Source organism: Suillus paluster (assembly GCF_016628075.1).
Source record: "Suillus paluster strain FC165 chromosome Unknown EDB91scaffold_34, whole genome shotgun sequence".
Lineage (NCBI taxonomy): Eukaryota > Fungi > Basidiomycota > Agaricomycetes > Boletales > Suillaceae > Suillus > Suillus paluster.
In genome coordinates, this window is record NW_024537594.1 from 261,117 (window position 1) to 283,430 (window position 22,314).

Below are 22,314 nucleotides of genomic sequence, written 5' to 3' on the forward strand. Positions count from 1 at the left end.
GCAGTAATTAAAGCCAAGGGAGGTCACACAATGTACTAGAATACCTGATTATCACTGTAAAATACTTGAGTCAAAAAACTGTCCGCATGAGTCATCATTTTGTAAGCCTCATATCTCCACCATATCTCGACCAATTCCCATGCCATAGGGCTCAATTGGAAGCCCTGAAGTAGTACTACAATATGGTACCAGCATGTCCTTGATGTGTTTGTATATTCTCACACAATATCATAGATAGTGAAAAATGTGAAAACATGTGGACAGTTTTTTGAGCCACTGTATATGGAGTCCCACACTACTCTACACAAGTAGAGTGTGCTTAAGTTGCATTTTTCCTTGGATGATGCCTAGGCTGTCACTATAAGCGTTTATATAGGGCCAGACAGTGTCAGTTGCTATATAATAGACTCACTTTTCCAAAAAAAAAAAAAAAAAAAAACTAGATGTAAGATCCCAATGCCCAATGTCACCATCGCATCCCTCTACTTGTACATTTCAAGACAACAGGTTGAAGCCTGTATCTGCAGTGGATCCAAGATTGGTCACACCCCCTTTGTTGAGCAATTCTATTACTGATGTCTATATGGTGGATGACCATGGCAAGCCCATTAGGGCTTAATCAAGCAATCCATTTGTCACAGTACCAGCCATATATGGACTACATGGGGAGAAAGTACATTTATTGGCTACTGTTGACAATGAAGCCATGATCAACACCATGACACAGCAGCATACCAACACACTGCAAGACAATTATCTCTGCTAAGTCCATCATTGTGAACACTATGCATGGCTGACAGTTCACTAGTACCATCAACAGGCATCTGGACAGGAACTATTTCATGGGGACCTATCAACATACAAACATCATTCAAAGTGTTCCCTGGTGGAGGATCATGGAGAATGCTACTTGGAAAACCCACTGGAACAAGTCAATGCCACCTAAGAATATGGCACAGACTTGATCCTCTTACCATATAAGTCCACACAACACCATATTTTCAAATTTTCCACTTTCTGTCCTCTCCCAATACCATGCTTATCAACAGCCATCAGTTTCCCTTTATGCTCAGTGTTCATGCCCCCAGATAGTGTGTCAAATGATGCACCACATCAAGTCAATTTGCAAACTAACAACAAAGACCAACCAATCATTTTCCATCTTGATGATGCAATGGACAAACCTTTGATGGGTGAAGTACCTGAATTCTCATTACCAACACAGACAGATGACATTTTCACAAGGTTAACTGAACATGGACTGTTCTATCCACCACAAGTTGAAGCAATTGCCAATGCAGTACACTATGGATCACAACTCCAAATGGATCAACATCAGAAGGCATGTGACCTGATCATCAAATTTACTGACTGCTTTGCCTTGTCTGCTTGAGAAGTTAAACCAGTGGACCTCATTAAATTCTGACTAGCAATACCAGAGGGCACTACATTCCCCAAGAAAGTCCACCAAAGGCCATTGACACCAGCACAACAAGAGTATCTCTTCCCAGTACTGGATGAGATATGGAAAGCAGGAATCACATGGTTCATCCCATCTGATAAAGTAAAAGCGGTCACATCAACAGTCTTAATACAGAAAATGCACTCGAGTACCAGCCTGTCGCTCAATGAGATCCATCACATTGTTAATCAACAATGTGTTGACCTTGGTGAGCTGCTGGATTCAAATTATGAGCCAATCTCAGGAAGCCCTCCCTCCACAGAACCAATTGACCTTGTAAAGGTCAAGTGGTGTATCTGTCACGAATTCCCAATACGAATCATTTTTCTTTCCTCGGTTTTCCTTCGGCTATGTCCCATACCCGAACCGGTCACGTGACACCACTACCTTTCACATTATCACATCATCACCATGTCACAACTTCACCTCTTCACATTTCACCAATCACATCTCCAATCGGATCCCCTACGCCCAGGGCTAGAACTATATGTCTTCCTATCACTTAATCTCCGTCTCTGACATCATTGCTTATATATCGCGACGTCATGCGCAGTATCGTACGACTCTTTTCTCATTGGCTGATTATTTACAGACTCAGATATCTCTGATTCAATGTTATGTATATAGGAAGGATAGTTAGCGTAGTTTCTCTTTAGACTTAACCTCTTCGTTCCTACCCAGTGTAGACTCAGACGTTCACTCTCAATATCATCTCTTTGCTCTTATCCTTGACGAGTCCTAGTGGTTGTGTTAGGCCTTTACCATTTGGTGAACGCTGATCATAACATTAGGTTAAGTCTTCTTACCACTCCGACTCGAACTTTGTCGTGGACACCTTGTCCTCGATAAACTTCACCCGTGCTATTCTGCTGAGAGAACTCTCACGGATTACGTTTTTAACCATCTTTCCCAGACGTGCACTATACCAATTTCTTTTACGATAGTCTTTTGTAGAAGTAGACCAGGCCCTTGCCCTATGCGAGCCGCCAGTCTATAAGGAGCAGCGACACTTAGGTCCTGTTTCCGCACGCCTGCAGTTAGGTCCAAAACCCTACCGACTGCACGCTACCTACTTTTCTTTCGTACTATAAAGAACGGCACTCGCGGGTCTTACAACCCTAGTTACATTACCTTAGGAGGTTTTGGGTATCGAGAAGACCCAAACTTCACCGCGTCGCTCCCAAACTCCTTTCGAGTTCTACTTAGGTTGACGAACCGCTACACGCGCTGTATTCGCACCTATAGTCATCATAGCTCCCCCTTGGAGATCTCGTCTCGTCAGAGACCGCGCCCTACAAATCCACGACAACGATACCTGTCGGGAAAACAACTGCCCTTTCCTTCATGTCCGAGCAAGATTGGAGAACAATCCAATCCCCCGCCCCACACCACGCACCAATTCAAGGATGGCAGACACTAGGAGCAGGGCCGTCGGGATCTGCAGAAAGCTCCACACCGACCCTGTCAAGGCCGGGCTCTGTGGTAGCGGAAGGCATCTTAGGCCCTCAAGGGACTACCATCACCCACGAGAGCATTTCGAACGCCATATTCACCGTAACCGCAGCAGAAAGAGATCTAAACCAACACCGGTACAACAAGTTGAAAGATCATCTCGCACTCTTAGCCGAGAACCTAAACAGGGTGGAGACAGAGAAGAACGAGTTAGCCCAGAGGCTAGTGGCAGCGGAACAAACGATCATGGCTTTGCAAGCCTTTCGTACGACAACGCCAACAACACCAGCGTTTACCTCTGGAGTTTCGAGCTCTGATCTCAAGATGGCCAAACCTACAGAGTTCACAGGAGACAAGAACTCTATTGAGGTTGACACCTTCCTCTCTCAACTCGATCTCTACCTCACCTCCTATCCCACCACCTCTGAGCTCCAGAAGAGTTCCTGTCTTATTTCTTTCTGCAAGGGCTCTGCAGCGAAATGGGGAGAAAGCGTATCCAAAACTGCCTTAAGTGGACGACTTGGGTCTTACGACCAATTAAAAGGCGATATGCAAGCCATGTGGGGCATCGTCAACAAGGAAGAGAAGATTGCTCGGGAGATAGATCATCTCCAGCAAGGAAACTGCAACATCGCGGAATTCGTCTCTCTCTTCAGACAGAAGATCGCCCACTGCCATTTTTCAGACTACGAACTCATGTGCAAGTTCCGCCTTGCATTATCCCAACGGATCAGAGATCAGTTGGCCCACGTAAACCCTAGGGACAAGAGCACCCTGGAAGGCATGATTTCACAGGCTCTTATTATCGGAGCAAACTTTGAGGAACTGGACGATGAGAAAAAGAAGACCTGGCAACCACCACGTCGCCCATGGAATGAAAGAGGCCCTCTCAAACCAGTTTCTCAAGGAGGAGATGCAATGGATGTAGACGCATCAAAAACACGAGGTGGACCCCAACCTCAAGGCAAATCGGGAGACACTTTCAAGTGTTATCGTTGTGGAAAACCCGGGCACATGGCCCGTAATTGCACTGGACAACCAATGGATACCAAGGGCAAGAAACCCGCTATCAAAGCGGTCAAGGAAGAAGAAGAAGAGAAACCAGCGGTGAAGCCCATCACACTGGAGGATATCCAACGCATCGTGAACGAAAGAATTTTCTTAACCTCGTCAGATGAAGCATTGAAGAAACGGGGTTTTTAGGAGGGTCGAAGTTGACTGCGAACTTAGACCAGAACAATCATTTTTCTTTTCTTAGTGATTCGGCAATCATGTTTACAGAGGTATCAGAAGTTTGTTCTGGGAATAAACGAGATCATTTTTACTTGCCAATCACGTTGAAAGGAAAAAACAAAAAAGCAGAATTGGAAGCTCTAGTAGACTGTGGAGCAACGAACTTATTTCTAAGCCAAAAGTTCGTAGACAAGAACGAAGTCAAAACAAGGCAGTTACTGCGAGCACTGCCCATCCGCAATATTGATGGAACTAAAAACTCCGCCGGACCAATCAAAAGCTACGCAGATTTGACACTGAAGATAGGAGATCACGAGGAAGAAGTAGCCTTTCTGATCACAGATCTAGGAACCGATGATGTCATCATCGGAGTAGACTGGCTACGATATCATAATCCAAACATAGACTGGAATGCGGGAAAAATGACGTTGAACCGCTGCCCAGTCAAATGCGAGGATATTAGGATAAAGAGGAAAAAGAAAAGAACAAAAAAACAAAGAGATACGTTACCTGCCTTGTTGCCCATAGAAGAAGATGACGATGAAGTCACCATAGCCATGGCGCAATCTTCAGATTCGAATGCTCCTAAAAGAGTAGAAATGGAGGAGATCGAAGATGAAGATTCACCACGAAACCTATGGATCAAGTACAAAAGCTCGGTGGCTTCAGAGTTAGCTCAAAAAGAGGAAAAGAAGAAGGAAAAAAAGTCCGTAGAAGAGATGGTCCCAGAATGGCTCCATGACTATCTCAAGGTTTTCTCCGAAGAAGAATCTACTAGATTCCCCGAATCTAAGAAGTGGGATCATAAGGTAGACTTCAAGGATCCCAATGATCTTCCTCCAAATTCGAAAGCATATCCCCTTTCGCCAGCAGAACATGACGCATGTGAAAAGTGGCTCAAACAAGAATATGAATTAGGATGATTGCGAGATTCAGAATCTCCAGTAGCGGCTCCCTTCTTCTTTGTAGCCAAAAAAGACGGAAAACTTAGACCCGTCATGGACTATCGGAGGTTAAATGAGAAAACCGTCCGAAATGCATATCCTCTTCCTCGATCGCAAGATCTCATCGATTCTCTTACCGGTGCAAGCCTCTTTTCGAAAATGGACGTTCGATGGGGATACAATAATATTAGAATGCGAAAAGGAGATGAATGGAAGGCAGCCTTCAAAACTCCTTTCGGACACCATGAACCAGTAGTAATGTACTTCGGAATGACGAACTCTCCTGCCACTTTCCAAACCATGATGGACCAAATCTTCCAAGATCTAAAAGAAGGAAAAGTCGTTGTAGTCTATATCGACGACATCCTGGTTTTCACGAACGGTACCATAGAAGAACACAGAAAGACCTCTATCTCAAACCCGAAAAATGTTCATTCGAGAAAAAAGAAGTGGAATTTCTCGGACTAATCATCAAGGATGGACATGTTTCTATGGATCCAGTCAAGGTTAAAGGAGTACAAGAATGGCCCACTCCTACCTGTGTCAAGGACATCCAACGTTTCATGGGATTCGCAAATTTCTATCGTCGTTTCATTCTCGGATTCTCGAACATTGCCAAACCCATGAACGATCTCATTAGGAAGGATGTACCATGGAAATGGACGGACAAACAAGAAAAAGCTTTCCAAACCCTTAAAGACAATTTCACATCCTGCACCAATATTAGCAATGCCAGATGCCACAAAAAAGAAAAAAATCGAAACAGATGCATCTGACTATGCTACGGGTGGCGTATTGTCTCAAAAGGAAGATGATGGACTATGGCACCCTGTTGCCTTTTTTAGTAAATCTATGCAAGACGCAGAGCGGAACTATGATATTCATGACAAAGAACTATTAGCCATTATCCGCGCTTTGGAAGAGTGGAGGCATTATGTACAAGGAGCACCAGAACCGGTAGAGATATGGATGGATCACAAAAACCTTGAGTACTTCATGACAAGTCAGAAGTTGACTCGCAGACAAGCGAGATGGTCTTTGTTCCTTGCAGAGTATGAATTCACACTGCACCACAAACCGGGGAGGGTCAACGACACTGCCGACGCTCTGTCCAGGAGGCCAGATCACAAAGGGGGGGTAGAAAACGACAATTCGGATTCGCGTGCTTTTGAAACCCGAGTTTTTCCAAATAAAAGCCGCAAAAAGAGGTCAAGTTCTGATACAGGGAGAGCAAATGTTGCTTAAACAAATCAGAAACTGCACAGATCTAGATCCGGAAGTTCGAAATGCTATCGAAACCCTTAAGAAAGCCCCAGTACAACTGCGAAAAGGACTAGAGGAGTGGAATACAGAAGATGGACTTATTCTTTTCAGAGGATTGGTTTATGTACCCAATAACAAAGACATTCGCCGCTCAATACTGGAAATCTTTCACGATACACCAGCAGCAGGCCATATGGGACGTGCTAAGACTCTCGAACTCGTTTCCCATAACTATTGGTGGCCGCAAATGCAGAAATGGGTCAATGACTACGTAGACGGATGCAACAGGTGCAAACAAACGAAGGTGTTACCATCTAAACCCCATGGTCCCTTGAAGCCTAATGAAATTCCCGAGGGTCCATGGCAAACAGTTAGCTGTGACCTGATTACCGATCTCCCAAAATCAGAAGGCAAAGACAGTATCCTCGTAGTAGTCGATCGATTTACCAAACAAGCTCATCTTGCACCAACCACCAAGGACGTTACTTCAAAAGGAATCGCGGACTTGTTCCTCAAATACGTATGGAAACTACATGGAACACCGAAAAAGGTGATCTCCGATTGAGGAACACAATTCGTATCCAAATTCATGCAGGAAGTCTCAAAAAGACTGGGAATCAAATGGTCCATGTCAACCGCATATCACCCACAAACAGACGGACAGACAGAACGAGTAAACCAAGAAGTTGAACAATACCTTCGGGCGTTTACGTCTTATCGTCAGAACGATTGGGTATCATGGCTTCCTATTGCAGAATTCACGCACAACAACTCTATTACGGTAACCGGACATTCTCCCTTCAAATGCCTCTACGGTTATAATCCCGAATTCATCATCTCCCCTAATTCCTCCAACACCGTTCCATTAGCCGATCAAAGAGTAGCAGAAATGAGAGAAGCACAAGAGGAAGCGAAGGCAACGCTAGAAATCGCCAACGATCGGATGAAACGTTTCTATGATAGGGGAGTAAAAGATGCACCAGTTTTTGAAGTAGGACAAAGGGTTTGGCTAGACGCTAAAAACATTAGACAACGACGACCGAGTCAGAAGTTGTCGGATCGCCGCCTTGGTCCCTTCGAAATACTCGAACGAATAGGCGAATTGAACTACAAGTTGAAGTTACCAGAGTCCTATCAAATCCACCCGGTTTTCCATGTAGAACTACTCACCGCTCATAAAACCTCGTCATTAACAACTCGCATTGCACCAGAACGTCCACCCCCTGAAATCGTGGAAGGCATGCAAGAATACGAATTAGAAGCAGTGATAGCCAGCAGAGTGCAACGAAACCGATTGCAATTCTTATCAAAGTGGAAAGGATATCCATTAGAAGAAGTGACATGGGAAAACGAAGAAAACCTAAAAAATTCTCCTGAGATTAGTCAGCGAGTTTTACGCGGCAAATCCCGATGCACCCAAGTCGCGTCGAATTGCAAGCGCAATCATTCCAGTCTTACAAACTCCTGATTTCTTGGAATGGAGACAAAAAAATATTCGACCATCCTATGTTCGCGAGGACGCTCACCTTAAAAAGGGGGTAATGTCACGAATTCCCAATACGAATCATTTTTCTTTCCTCGGTTTTCCTTCGGCTATGTCCCATACCCGAACCGGTCACGTGACACCACTACCTTTCACATTATCACATCATCACCATGTCACAACTTCACCTCTTCACATTTCACCAATCACATCTCCGATCGGATCCCCTACGCCCAGGGCTAGAACTATATGTCTTCCTATCACTTAATCTCCGTCTCTGACATCATTGCTTATATATCGCGACGTCATGCAGCAGTATCGTACGACTCTTTTCTCATTGGCTGATTATTTACAGACTCAGATATCTCTGATTCAATGTTATGTATATAGGAAGGATAGTTAGCATAGTTTCTCTTTAGACTTAACCTCTTCGTTCCTACCCAGTGTAGACTCAGACGTTCACTCTCAATATCATCTCTTTGCTCTTATCCTTGACGAGTCCTAGTGGTTGTGTTAGGCCTTTACCATTTGGTGAACGCTGATCATAACAGTATCTGTCAAAATTTCAGTGAAGTCAACAAGGTTTCAAAGGTAGCACCAACCCCACAAGGTGATATCTTGGTGAAACAACAACAACTTGCCAGACACAAATATATTTGTGTCCTTGACTTCACATCAGGGTTTTACACCATTCCTGTAGAAGAAGACAGTCAACCATATCTGTGCTTCTATACAGAGGGCAGGGGATATGAAACCTATCAACACATGCCAATGGGTGTTCAAGGTGCACCTTTTTGTTTTAGTGATCTCACAGCACAAGCATTGCATGACATCCTATTGAAGCTCTTGTTTGAGCTTTATGTGGATGATGGAGCCATGATGGGAGATGTGTTTGAGGAACTACTTGGCAGACTCTGCATCTTTTTTGTCAGATGCCGTGAATTAGGGCTGTCAATCTCACTGGACTTAGCCAAAATCACAGCAGTAGCTGAATGGCCAGTGCCCAATAACCTGTTGTAATTGATGTGGTTCTTAGGCCTGACAGGCTACTTCAGACCCCTCATCAAAGATTATGCACACATTGCAGCACCCCTCACTGACCTTCAATGTAATCTTGATCGCCCACCACACAGTGCCAAAGCAGGTAAATGGAAATACAGGCAGTACCTATGGGAGTATAACTTAGCATGTTACTAGGAACCAAGGCACACAGGCGCATTTTTATGACTCAAGCAAATACTGGTATCAGAGCCAGTCCTACAAGCCCTAAAATTCAATGGCACACCATTTATTGTCACCAGTGATGGCTGCAAAGACAGATTTGGGGCCATCTTATCCCAATGATTCACAACACAGCTTGAATTGGAGGAAACAAGGATCAGAATTGTTAAGGTTGTGCTCAAGGGAAGAGTAACTCAAAGGGCTTGGCTTCAGCTCATGTGCTGCGCCCCTTACCCGAGTACATGCCCTTAATTTCTGAGAGGCAGAGGGGAAGTCCGACAGAAGTCCAGGTAAGTCCAGAAGTCAGACACAGGGGGAGTTCGGCAGAACTCTGGAAGGCTAGGAGCAAATAGAGTAAGACTACTTTGGACAAGTCCGGAGTAGAAACGGAACAGAGATAGACTACCCTAAGGTAGAGCCAGAGATATAGTCTTAAGGATTAACCCTAAGACTCAGAGGTGGACAGAAGATCAGACTCAAGTCCAGAGAAGCAGGAACGAGCAGAACTAAGATGAGAGTCAGAGGTACAGTCAAAGGAATCAATCCTAAGACTCGGAGATTGACAAGAGACAAAGTTCAAGTCCCAAGATGTAAGAATGAGCAGGAATTAAGGTGATATTCGAACTGAGGAGGTACCGGAGTATTACAGGAGTTTATATACTGTAGATATCATGTAAGTAATCAGTCAGCAAAGTAAAAGCTATGCCTGAAGCATATGGAAAGTCTATTAGTAAGTGTACAACGGATCAAAGAAATGAAGTCGGAAATGAAGTGCAAAACAGATGGATCAGTAAGCAAACGGAAAGGTGTACAACTGGTAGCTGGAGAACAATACTCTAAAAGGAGATAGATGTGAGTCCAGAGATGAAGGCGGAGCACCAGGCGGACAACAGGATGGAGAATAGGATGGAGACCCAGACTTTCATAGGGGAGGATCTGGAGTTCCGGGTCCGGAGGTACAGGATATGACAAGAATACATCTAGTTGGGTTTGCATCAAAGCACACATCCCTAGCAGAAGAAAGGTATAAACCATACTTACTGGAATTCACTGCTCTCAAGTTTGCATTCAATCACTTTGACTGGACTGTGTGGGGTTTCCTAGTGGAGGTTGAGACTGACTGCATTGCACTATGAGACACATTGCTAAGTGAAAAACTCTCACTGGTTCACACATGCTGGAGGGATGGGATCCTGGCATATCACATTGTGGATGTGTGCCACCAACCGGGCATCTTGAACACAGTGGCAGACATGCTGAGCCATCAAGCATCAGGTCAATCACAAATAGATGGGGATGGAAGTGCCTGGTCCATGAGCAAGGGCTGGGAGATTGCACATGGCTTAGTCAATGATTTATTTCACATTGATACTACTGATACTATCATCACAGAACTGTGAACACACTTTCAGGAGGAACCTCTATTCCTAGAGGTTATTGATGCTCTGAGTAACCAAGACAGTGCTAAGCCTGAACATGATCATTGACAGGCACAACATAAAGCATTGGGATATATTATTGAGGAGGGACAACTGTGGTGAATTGCAGATGGCAGAACCACCAGGGCACATTCCCACCTAGAATGTGTTTCTCAACTAGAGGCTATAGAACTCACTTGGCAAGAATATGCAAATAACAGACATTGGGGATGTGATCTCATGAAACTCAAGCTCTTGGAACACATCTTTAGCCCCAAACTAGACTGTTCTATCATGAAAGCACTACTTGATTGCCCCCAATACAAGAACTTCAGGTCAACACAGGTACATGCTCTTATGTACCCTATAACCTGCTACCACCCATTGAAACTCATCATTACTGATTACCTATCCCTTCCCAAAGGAAAGAATGGGTTTTACAATGTCTTACTCCTCCTCAACACCTACTTGCAATTTGCCTAGGGCTTCAAGTTGAAAGTGCATGGTGCACAATGCATGACACCAACTATCACATTGTCGCAGCATACTCACCATGGGTCAATGGACTTGTTGAGAATGCAAATGGGAAACTGCTGGGACAGTTAAAATGGCTATGCAGCCTGGGACTCAGAGAGGACAAGTATGATAGCATGAAAACAGAAGACCTACCTTGATCATGGCCAGATCACTTTGATACCACTATACATCAACTCAACAAGCACATCATACCTGCCTTCCAATTCTCCCCAAAGGAACTCATCCTTGGCCTCATTGTCAATACCATCCCTACTCCAGCAACCATTGCTATCAAAATCCCTTCAACCACAGAAGTTGATGTTCACATGGCCTATGTAGACCAACAGTGCCTCAATGGTGCAGATCACGCTACCATGTACACAGCTAAATGCAAAGCCACCTTTGATAGACAGGTCCTCAAATCAATTATAGGTGAAGTTCTTTTCAAGCCAGATCAATTAGTTCAAGTCTACACTAACTCGTTAAACATAATCATGGCATTGTCAAGGAAACTGCAACTGCAATGGTCAGCCCTATGACATATTGTATCCAGAATAGGGAACTCATATACCCTCACCAACCTCAAAGGATTTCCTCTCCAGGGGCTCTTCCATGCCCAACAACTTTGCCATTTCATTCCATGAGATGGCACAGCACTTTTTATGCAAGCCATGCTCAGGAATGATGTCAATGAAGATGACTTGCTAGAGCAGGAGACAGGAGAAGAACTAGAACTGGGTGAAGTACTCAGAAGTGACAAAGAAGAGGACAACATAGAGGACAAAAGACCTGGATTAGATTATCCATAGGTACACCCCTGGAGGTGTGCACTTGGAGGGGGGCATATGTAGTGGGGAGTCCTGCAGGGACTCAAGATGAACACAGGTACAGGTGGCAGGTGGCAAGGGTCGAGTCATGGGATAGGGTGCCAGGAGTTGAGCTGGGGTTCTGGGGTCTGAGTGAGGATAGTAACAAGCAAACACATAGAACAAACACAACAAACAAAGGTTGTGCTTAGCCTTCATAAGACTGCAGATCTGGCCACTCCAACATACATCTGTTGCCCTCTCCCAAGAGCAACCTGCAGCACTGCACAACATCATGAATAGAAACAAGCTTGAAAGGAGGGCAACAATCCAAAGAGATCCTACGAGACCTAGATGCATTGCACTTTGGGGTTGCTAGCAACTTTGCGGCTAGCTTTAATTCCAAGGCAATGGTGGTCGTTCAAGTCTTTGAGATGCAATGCTATTCACAGTTCTTCAAAGTTGGTAATAGTACTAGTAGATGCAGCTATGGTCCAATTTCAGTAAGTATCATCATAGAGCTCACTGAGACTTACTTCTTTTGTACTGCCACAGTTAGTAGGTAACACTCAGGCTATGATGTTCCGAATCTTGCCTAGGCCAATCCAAATTGAAGGCACCACATCACCACTGGCATTTCTGAGTCAGCCTCAGAGAATCATGTAGCTGTCATGTTTCCTGAGGAACAATTTCACAATAGTCCCGACTCAAAGAGTTGCAATACCCCAAACTTAATGGTTTCAGCACTCCCAAATCAACTTGAACTTCCCAAAACTGCAATGCACATATTTCATGATCTGACTTGAGGCCAGTACAGGTGACTTCCTCTAGATTTATTCCATCATGCCATGGAATGACTCACTGTGACCATTCCCATAGTATTGGTTACTGGTAAGATGAAGCGGGGCTCATTGGAAGATTGGTGTGAGTGATCACCATCATGTTCTGAGTCTGACCCTCCCACAGTTTGTAGATTCTGGCAATTGCAAAGTAGTCATTAAATGACTTTGTATATCCTTCCTTCAAACATAATCATATACCAGTAGATGAACAAGTCCCACACTTTCAAGGCCTCTACTTTCGCTTGGCTGAGCCTAAACTTCAAGAAGTTGTTCAGGATAAACATATCCTTTCCTGGCAAGGACTCTTATAATAGCTGAGTACCTACTTAATACTTGACTCTGATGATAATGAGATTCTGATAATCAGTGCTAAGTAACTGCTTCTCATGTGGGAAGAAGTCCACATTCAGGTGTTGCCAACTATTCAATATCCAATCCCTCTTCCTAGGTTGGTTGAAGTTCTCACAGCCCAATACACCATTAGCCAGCATTCATGATGAGTAGCTCTTCAGAATCAAGAAGCAGTTCTCATGAGTCCAGGTTTGTTGACCCAATAACAGACACTGTACCTCTACTTGCTGTATTTTGCAGGTTGGTATCTACACCTCCTACATCTATTTCACCTAGTAGTTCCCCTTCCAAGTGTAACTCTCCTCTCATGAGTAGCCCTCCCATTCTGTCATGCCCAAAGACTGCTCTTGGTGATCCTGCCCCTCAAATTGATGAGTTTAGCACTGTAGCACCAATGAAGAGCTTTGGTGACAGTGGTTGTCACAAGTGCCCCATCCAGTATGGCTGTCATATCCCATACCTCCATACCCGGAATTCCAGACTCTCTCTTATGAAAGTCCAGGTTTTTGTCCTGTTCTCTGTCCAGCACTCCGTTTTCATCTCTGGACTCACACCTATCTCCTTTTAGATTACTGCTCTCTGGCTACTGTTCGTACACCTTTCTGCCTTGCTTACTGATCCATCCATCTGCACTTCATTTCCAACTTCATTTCTTTGATCTGTTGTACACTTACTAATAGATTTTCTATATGCTTTGGGCATAGCTTTTACTTTGCTGACTGATTACTTACATGATATCTACAGTATACAAACTCCTGTAAAACTCCATACCTCCTCAGTTCAAATATCATCTTAGTTCCTGCTTATTCCTGTTTCTCCGGACTTGAGTCTGATCTCTTGTCCACCTCTGAGTCTTGGGTTTATTCCTTAAGACTATATCTCCAGTTCTACCTTAGGGTAGTCTATCTCTGTTCCATTTCTACTCCAGACTTGTCCAAAGTAGCCTTACTCTACTTACTCCTAGCCTTCTGGAGTTCTGCCAAACTCTCTCTGTGCCTGACCTCCAGACTTACCTAGACTTCCCTTCTGCCCCTTGGAAATTAAGGGCACGTACTCGGGTAAGGGGCACAATGCACGAGCTGAAGCCAAGCCCTTTGAGTTACTCTTCCCTTGAGCACGACCTTAACAACACCCACGGGTATACCTGTGTCATTACCTAGTTGCAGTGCAATAAGCATGTAACATCTGTGCAGAGCTACAGCCTCAAAATGATCCATGACATAGTATAGCACAATATCCTTGAGCAGCAAGCAGGGTGTCTAAGTGAGGGATGATCCTCCACCATGACTGTGAAGCTTGGTTGTCAGCCACTTGTTGGACATAACCTAGCTGCCACAGAAAGGTATAGCTTATTCACACACATTCCAAATTGATACATAACTGACAAACATTGGAATAACAAAATTGATGGCATTCAAAGTTGAAGCACAAAGGAATTTTTGTGGTCGCATGTTGTGGGTACAACAAGTGTAGCACCGAGAAATTGATCTACTACAAAGTTGGGTCTTTGCTGCCTGCTGCCTCCCTTGAGAACAAGCACATTCGACCCTAAAGGGGAGTACTACTGGGGAGTACTAGTCTCTGTCTAAATGACCCTAATCAACCCTACTGCAGGTAGGATGAGGATCCACAAAAATGCGGAACAAGCAGAACTCAAGCAGAACGAAGTGGAACTCAAACAGATAAAATGTGGAACGTACAGGTTTGTCGGAACTTGCGGATCAAGTCAAAGGAAGTATATCACAAGTTTAGATTGATAGTGAGCATAAGTCAAAGTGGTCCTCTAGTAAGGTGAAGGAAAATTCGGAGAAAAGTCGGAAGGTAAGAGATGAGATTCAATAAAAAAAACCCAAGCCCTGAGTACCACTACTTATAGGGAACATTATTTTCAAGGAACACCGAGGTACAGGTAGTAAATTCTCAGGAAGCAGAAGTGAAGGCAGGCAGTGCACAAGGGCGCAATACTCCACAATAGGGGTCCAGCCCATAAGGGCATGTGTCAATGTGATCCAGATAACATTAGAAGCAATGGGAAGAGAGATACAGCGTACCAATGGACCTGGAAGGATGGGGACAGGACATGTGAAGGTTGTCCAATGATGTGCGGGAATATCGGATAGTGCGGGCATGTTCCAAAGGATGCGTGGGAATGCGGAATATGCGGAACTGATGCAGAATCAACAGGGCTTTACACCTACAGTGGGAGCATTCCCCACAATGCTCGGGTGAATATACTTTCATAGTCAGGAGAATACTGGCTTTCATGTTTATATGTAAATTTAACATGAAAGTGACAGAAAATTAGCTTTCCAAGGAGATGTATCAAGATTTAATAGCAGACATACATATATAGTCCCCCACCGAGGTTAACATGATCTCATTCCCTGAAAGATACAGAATTTTAGTCTTAGCCTGGATATTGTGAACCTCACCACTGGTGTGGCAATTTTGATTCATGTAGATTAACCAGTAGCTTTTGTTCCACCTTCCCTTCAACTTTTAATTTGAGCAATGATGAGACCCTTTCCTGACCTTAAAGTTTCATAGTGAAATCAGGAAAACTCCTTTCCTATACATATAAGGGCAAAGATGACAATGTGATGCTCGATAACAGAATTATGCTGATTTTTGTGATTATGTACTATATATTGTGATATATTTTCCTCGCCAGTTCAGGTAGCGCATCTGTCCTATCCTTGTCACTGAGAGTTTCGATGTATTCATTTGGGAGTCATTCCTGTATCAGTGAACAAGCAAAGGGATATAGTCCCTGCAATGATGCTTCTCGCACAGCATGGATGATGGTGATTGTGTCCATTGCAATTGTAGAGCAGATACATAAGTGCGGCACCGCCAACGCGTCAATATCGAGAATTGTTTATTTCATCATTTCAATTTTTTTTTCAAAATGTATCGTTATTTGATTGGCTATGGGTCACGTTACAGCTCCAAAGCACGCACTATCCAAATTCAAACCCAGATTTACCAGACTTTCTGGACGGTTTGGCTCATAGACGGACTGGTCACGATTCTAATATCCGTTGCGCCCACCAAGTTGTAAGGAGCTGTATTGATCTAGTCATGGACGGCCCTGCTCTTGAATCACTGCACCTATCACGATGTTGGCCGCTAATCCGCAGCCTCTCGACGTGTCTGCCAACCGTTGGGTCCCCATGAGTAGGATTCCCCTCAAATGGCGATCTCACCCTGACTCACCTGAGATGATGGACCGTAAAGTCAAGGCGCTGCTTGACAAGCTTACGATGGAGAGATTCGACTCCCTTTCAGATCAGATCATCCACTGGGCGAACAAGAGCGTGAACGAGAAAGACGGACAAACGCTCTTCCAAGTCATCTGGCTTGTGTTTGAGCAGGCGATTGATGAAGCTGCTTGGAACGAGAAGTATGCGCGATTGTGTCGGAAGATGATGGAGCAGATCAGTTCGGAGGTGCAGGATGATGGGATCAAGAACACGGAGGGGAAACCCATTGCTGGTAGCTATCTCTTCCGGAAGTATCTTCTTAACCAGTGTCAAGAGGACTTTGAGCGCGGGTGGCTCACCAAGGAAGCTACTGCTGCTGCAGCAAAGGCTTCTGATGACCAACCGAGGAAGGCTGCGACCAAGAAGAAGGACAAGGAGGAAGCTGAGCTCTATTCAGACGAGTACTACGCTGCTCAGAAAACCCCAAGCGCTAGGTTCTCGGTCTCATCAAATTTATGGGCGAGCTGTTCAAGCTGCAGATGCTCACGGAGCGTGCTATGCACGACTGTGTGAAGAAGCTCTTGGGCAACGTCGAGAACTTCGAGGAGGAGGAGATTGAGAGCTTGTGTCAGTTGTTGAAGACGGCTGGGCAGTTGTTGGATACTCCGAAGGCGCGTGCGCATATGGATGTTTATTTCACGCGCATGAAGATGTTGGGGGAGAACCTTAATGTTGGCGCGAGGATGCAGTTCATGCTTCAGGTGTGTGAAGATTTAGGTTTCTTTGTTTTTTTTGCTCATCGCTGTGGGTTAGGACGTCATTGAGCTGCGTGACCGTAAGTGGGTCAGCCGCAGTGCTGTTACAGGCGGCTCTGTTCCACGAGCACCTCCCAAAGCTGGTGATCTCTCACAGTTCGGCAAATCAGCAAGGGCACTCTGGGAGTCATGGTCATGGGTCCAAGTAGCGTCTTCGCAGGCGGCAAGAAGGACACCAAGCTGGAGACGCCATCACGAACGAATTCGAGGTCGAATATGTTCCACATGCTCAGCCAGAACCCTGAATTCACGCCTGAGGCTGCTGCCAAGCTCAGTCGTCCGTCGAGTCGGAAGCCGAGCGTTGATCTTGGTCATACTGGTGCTCCTGAGCCCACTTTACAACGCAGAAAACTGTAGCTTCTTCCACGATCCAAGCCTGCTGAAGAGAACACGACGACTCCGTCGGAGGATGAGCCTGACAGTGCACCCACTGCCATGTCAGAAGCAGACGCCAAGAAGAAGATCGATGAAGACGTCAAGGAGTTCTTCGCTCTTCGTAATCTTGACGAGGCCGACGTATACTTTACCAATCTTCCTCACGAGTACCGCTTCCGACTCGTGGACAAGCTGGTTGCGTCCGCACTTGAGAGCAAAGAGGTGGATGCGAGGTTGGTGGGCAATTTATTTGCACAGGCTACGAGCAATGGACAGTGCTCGCTTGAGGTCTTTGAGGAGGGATTCATGCCGATGGCTGAGTTTTTGGACGATATTGTTATCGATGCTCCCAAGGCGTATGACTATATGTATGGCCGTGATGCTCAGGGGTGCTGGATTCAAGAAGGAGCCAGAGCGGCTTCGACGGATTGCTTCTAAGCTCGAGGATAGCCACAAGCTAGTCTCCCTCGTTGCTTGATCTGCCCCATTGCACTCGCACGCAGCGTCCACGTTTTTCGATACATTTTTCTTTCACCTCTGGCATTTCGGATCCTGCATATTCTTCTTTTTTTTCGTTTTCTGATACGTTCTTGATGTTCTGCAATTAATATATGTACGCCGCACGGCACTTTTTTTGTCCTCTTATTTCTTGTCATCGTTCACGACTGCATAGGCTACAGCTAGCAGTACATCAAGTTATATCAGATACTTATCAGCTTTGTACCAGCTTAATGCACTTACTAATCAGTACGCCATGAGCTTATTGGAGCATGCGGACTCCCGAGTGAGGCAGAACCTGCTGACCATGACTGTGACATTCTATTGCCGGTCGACTCGAAGTTAGACTCTTTCTCCTTCCTAGAAAGTTCGCCTGCGACGCGCGACTCCGCCGGAAATGCCGACGCAGGCCTCGTCATCATCATTTTCAGAGCACGGCGTGTGGCAAACCACCAGGACGCATCTCAACTTTTTCCGCATACATGTCATCTTCTTGTGAGCCTACAAAATTAACGCCGCTATCTACCATATCACGGAATCTAACGACATCTCTCGTTGTTGTTCAGTACTGTGACTCCCCTGATATTCTCCGGAATCTTTTATGCCAGTAATGGCAGATACCCAGTTGCATACATCGATGCGCTATACAACTCGGTCAGCGCGATCACCGTGTGTGGGCTGGCGACTGTGAACTTGAGTCAGCTTACTGCTTGGCAGCAAGTGTTGCTGTTCATCCAGATGTGTATTGGAAACCCAGTGCGTTCCTTAACTTTAGGTAGGATCTGATACTTCTCTAACTTTGACTCAAGGTTATAGTGTCGTGGGTGATGGTGTACACCAGGAGGTCGATATTTTACATGGTGTGTGTCAATGATATACTCATCATTTTACAGGCACTATTTTGCTAGGAGATTCGATCACATTATTGAAGTAGAGGCTGCCCGACAAGCTGCGATCAAGGTGGAGCAGCAGCTTACCACTGCGTCTGCAGGGAAGTCTACCCGCAGCCAAGGCGGATGGTCCCGTCGTTTCTTTCGCCGGAAAACCGGCCTTAGTATGGTACCGGAGGATTCTGCTAGTGACGATGCTCGAACGACACCGAAGAAGAGTGCAAGGAGATTGAGGCCTGATATGATCAGGCGCGTGGATGCACCACCCAAACTGGTCAACCCGAGCGGGTGGGTGACTGAAAGCGGTGCGATGCCCATGAAGCGTTTTTCATTGAGACCAAGTGCAACGAGCTCAGTTAGGCCTGTGGAAGAACCAACGTCCTCTCCTCATCAATTAGCGTTCGCTGATGAAAGGACCCATACTCCGGAGCAGCTTGAATTGGACGGTGATGTCGAGGTGAAGAACCTACATGTAGAAACTGTCAACGCGGGTTCTATAGATCTGGAGAGAAGCACCTCGTAGGCATTTACGCTACTATCTTTTGGCATTAGTGACCCTGACATCTGCTCTACATCAGTGGACATGCACGCCGTCTCTCCGATACAGGAAGCTCTAGAGAATTCCATTGTCAGTATATTTACTACGAAAGACTGCATTCATTTATTGTCTCATTATTTTATTAGCTGGTGCGTCAGAACCGACGACTGGTTCACACCTGCCTGAAGCGAGTCGGGGTGCTGCAACATCAGCTGCATCGACTGGAATGCCACGGACAGTAACTGTCGAATTTGCACCCGCTGTTTCTCGTTCTTATCACCCCCTCTTTCCCGTCGGTAGCCGGACCGGTCGCTCAGATTCGCCCTCCGCTGAAATTTTATCAGATTTTTCACATTCAGGGTTCTCCTCGTCGCGTCCTCGCCTCCGCCGCTCTTCCGCAGTGCCTCAACATTCGCACGTGCCAATGGCACAGCACCCAACCACTCAAACACATAGATCTAGCGAATCTAGGCGCGCATCGAGCCTATATCCACCGCATTCCTTCAATCATGTTGACCAACCGCAGGAGCAGATGCTACGAGGGTTCGGGGGGTTCCCTATGCCGCACGAGCTGCTGGGGATGCTATTTGGTTGGCTGTTTCCTCATGCTAGAAACAGGTTGGAGAGAACCATGACGATTCCTGTTACTACTACACTGACGGGCGGTGGACTGGGACGGACTATGAGTGGTGCTGCGAGTACCCCTGGGAGACCAACACATGGCGGGAGCATTAGCGCCGCGGAGGGCACCAAGCCTGTAACGTATATCTCGTTTGACGCAGTCGTCGGACGGAATTCTGCGTTCCATTTTTCGACGAATGAACAGCTTGAGGAGTTGGGTGGAATTGAATATCGGGCCCTCAACGCACTGCTATGGTTGGTCCCGTCCGTGAGTGATCTCGTTTTTTAAGTCGCCCCCGTTGTCTCAAATGATTTCCGTAGTATCACATAGCCGTTCAATTGGTTTCCTTCGTGGTGATCGCTCCTTATATGTCAATGCCAAAGTGGGCGAGTGATTTCGAGCCTCCTGCGCTATTTAGAAAAATCACGGTCCCTTGGTGAACAATGTCTTACAATGCTAACAAAACGTCAGCTAAAAGAACCTGGTATAGGTTTTCACTCTTCCAAGTCGTATCAGCGTACACCAATACCGGAACTTCTCTTGTTGACCAGAGCATGGTACCCTTCCAGACGGCCTATCCGAGTGAGTATCATGTATCATATGCACTGCATGATGCTGATGTTTTCTTGGGTAAGTGATCTTTTTTATGATGTTTTGCATTTTGGCTGGCAACACTGCTTTTGTGAGTGCCAATGAGCTCATTTTTAACAACATAATAATATTTACGAGCATTAGCCTATACTGTGAGTTTGCAATCTGGATTACATGGCAGTTTTAACTCACAAAAATCCTGAAGGCTCCGTTTTCTCATGTAAGTATGCTATCCGTTTCACAAACTCGCCGTTCACCTTAGAAAGTTGGATAATCACGAAACTGGTACCGAGGAATTCTCGACTGCATGAAACGCTCCATTTCCTCTTGGACCATCCCCGTCGATGCTTTGTTTATCTTTTCCCTTCGTATCAGACTTGGTTTCTGTTTACGATTCTGGTCATCATGAAGTACGCACTTCCCATCTCTATGGTCGCACGCTGAACTTGGCAATGCAGCCTCACAGACTGGTTCTGCTTTATGGTCCTCGACATTGGAAATCCTGACATCGATTCCATACCATTAGGAACGAGACTTGTCGCTGGACTATTGCAGGCAATCGCTGTTCGTGCTGCGGGATTCGGCATAGTTCCACTCGCCAGAATAGCTCCCGCCGTCAAGTTAGGTTGAGAAATTGTCATCTGGCACAGGTACTCACTTTGAGGAAACAGAGTCATGTATGTTATCATGATGTATATTAGCGTATGTAAGTACCTTGATATTCTTGGTGATGCACATTAAACTGACTGCCCTTCGAGACCCCATTGCCCTAAGGTGCGTTCACCTTGGCAGACGTGCGGATGTCATAGACAATTCTGATACTTATTAATCTAGTGTCCGCTCGACAAACGTCTACGAAGAGCAATCCCTGGGTATATACAAGAACGATAACTACTCGGAGGACGAGATTGCCTTTTCAACCGCAGGTCCAAGGATGACGGTGTGGTCTCGGTACTTGGCTATGCATGCACGTCAACAATTGTCATCCGGTATGTGATATTGGTTCGTTGTCTAGTAATTTGTCTCACCCAGCTACCAAGACATGTGGTGGTTGTGTCTTGTAAGCTTCTGCGCGGTCACTGGGGGAGTAAACTGACTTTGTCTGACATAGGCGCTGGTGTTGGTTTGTATCATAGAGGTGAGCAGCGCGATGACGGGGGTCACAACGGTTCTAATAACATGCCTTATGATAGCGTGGAAACTTGGACAACACGGAGATACAGGGATGGTTCAATATATTTACCATCAGTATGTTCCCATCATGTCGAGTCACTGTTTTGCTCAATTTCGACAAGTTTTTGAATTAGTCTCAGCATACGGCACTGTTGGTCTCAGTCTCGGGATACCTACCGTGAGTGATCGAGATACTGTGATACTATTGAAGTATTTTTATCTTCTCTGGTAGGAAAATTACTCGTTTTCTGGTGCCTTAAAACCTCTTTCAAAGCTCATTTTCTGCCTCGTCATGCTTCGCGGCCGACATCGTGGTCTTCCTGTGGCCATCGACCGGGCAATTCTACTCCCCTACGAATTTGAAAAGACGAAGGACGAGCCACTTGTCCCTGCGACGCATGACGAAAGGCGATCAAGCTCCCGTAATAGCGAGTCTCTCTACCCGCGCGACCCACTTCAGAACGAGGACGGTCCCGCCTCCGGCAACGAGAGACAAGATGAGAAGCGGAGTGGCACTTGTTGAGGCTGGAAGAAAGAAGTTGGATCCTGTGCTTCCTGGCATCTAGTATACGTATAGTAATGTAGGGATGATGAGGACACCCGGACTACACAGCCATA

At 45.6% G+C, this 22,314-nt stretch overlaps 4 protein-coding genes across 4 annotated transcripts; all 4 read left to right on the forward strand.

The window, feature by feature from the left end:
- Nucleotides 1–783: 783 nt before the first annotated feature.
- On the forward strand, nt 784–981 carry EDB91DRAFT_1054841 (uncharacterized protein; the record flags this gene model as incomplete). The annotated part of the gene is made up of 1 exon (XM_041313866.1): nt 784–981. A coding segment is annotated over one exon (198 nt), but the record flags the coding sequence as incomplete, so codon positions are not given.
- Nucleotides 982–1,426: 445 nt separating this feature from the next.
- Nucleotides 1,427–1,606, forward strand: EDB91DRAFT_1006197 (uncharacterized protein; the record flags this gene model as incomplete). Its single annotated transcript, XM_041312320.1, has 1 exon — nt 1,427–1,606. A coding segment is annotated over one exon (180 nt), but the record flags the coding sequence as incomplete, so codon positions are not given.
- A 14,372-nt stretch (nt 1,607–15,978) lies between these two features.
- On the forward strand, nt 15,979–17,465 carry EDB91DRAFT_1347759 (armadillo-type protein). Its single transcript, XM_041325942.1, has 4 exons — nt 15,979–16,695; nt 16,734–16,955; nt 17,008–17,029; nt 17,107–17,465. Exons 1-4 carry the CDS (start codon nt 16,111–16,113, stop codon nt 17,364–17,366), a joined length of 1,089 nt encoding a protein of 362 aa, XP_041176160.1. The 5' UTR covers nt 15,979–16,110; the 3' UTR covers nt 17,367–17,465.
- An 814-nt stretch (nt 17,466–18,279) lies between these two features.
- On the forward strand, nt 18,280–22,219 carry EDB91DRAFT_1054823 (cation transport protein-domain-containing protein; the record flags this gene model as incomplete). The annotated part of the gene is made up of 18 exons (XM_041313862.1): nt 18,280–18,377; nt 18,449–18,638; nt 18,692–18,726; nt 18,776–19,291; nt 19,503–20,199; nt 20,253–20,368; nt 20,423–20,514; nt 20,568–20,614; nt 20,749–20,933; nt 20,982–21,143; nt 21,195–21,229; nt 21,282–21,297; nt 21,358–21,512; nt 21,564–21,583; nt 21,635–21,661; nt 21,717–21,771; nt 21,819–21,874; nt 21,929–22,219. The coding sequence occupies 18 exons, from the start codon at nt 18,280–18,282 to the stop codon at nt 22,217–22,219; spliced, it is 2,793 nt and encodes a 930-aa protein (XP_041176161.1).
- Nucleotides 22,220–22,314: the final 95 nt, after the last annotated feature.

Bases quoted from the DNA above. Each gene is read 5' to 3' on its own strand.
- EDB91DRAFT_1347759 (XM_041325942.1), top strand. From the start codon at position 16,111: ATGTTGGCCGCTAATCCGCAGCCTCTCGACGTGTCTGCCAACCGTTGG. The intron at 16,696-16,733 runs GTCTCATCAAAT...TTCAAGCTGCAG, and splicing joins CCCCAAGCGCTAGGTTCTCG to ATGCTCACGGAGCGTGCTAT. The intron at 16,956-17,007 runs GTGTGTGAAGAT...GCTGTGGGTTAG, and splicing joins GGATGCAGTTCATGCTTCAG to GACGTCATTGAGCTGCGTGA.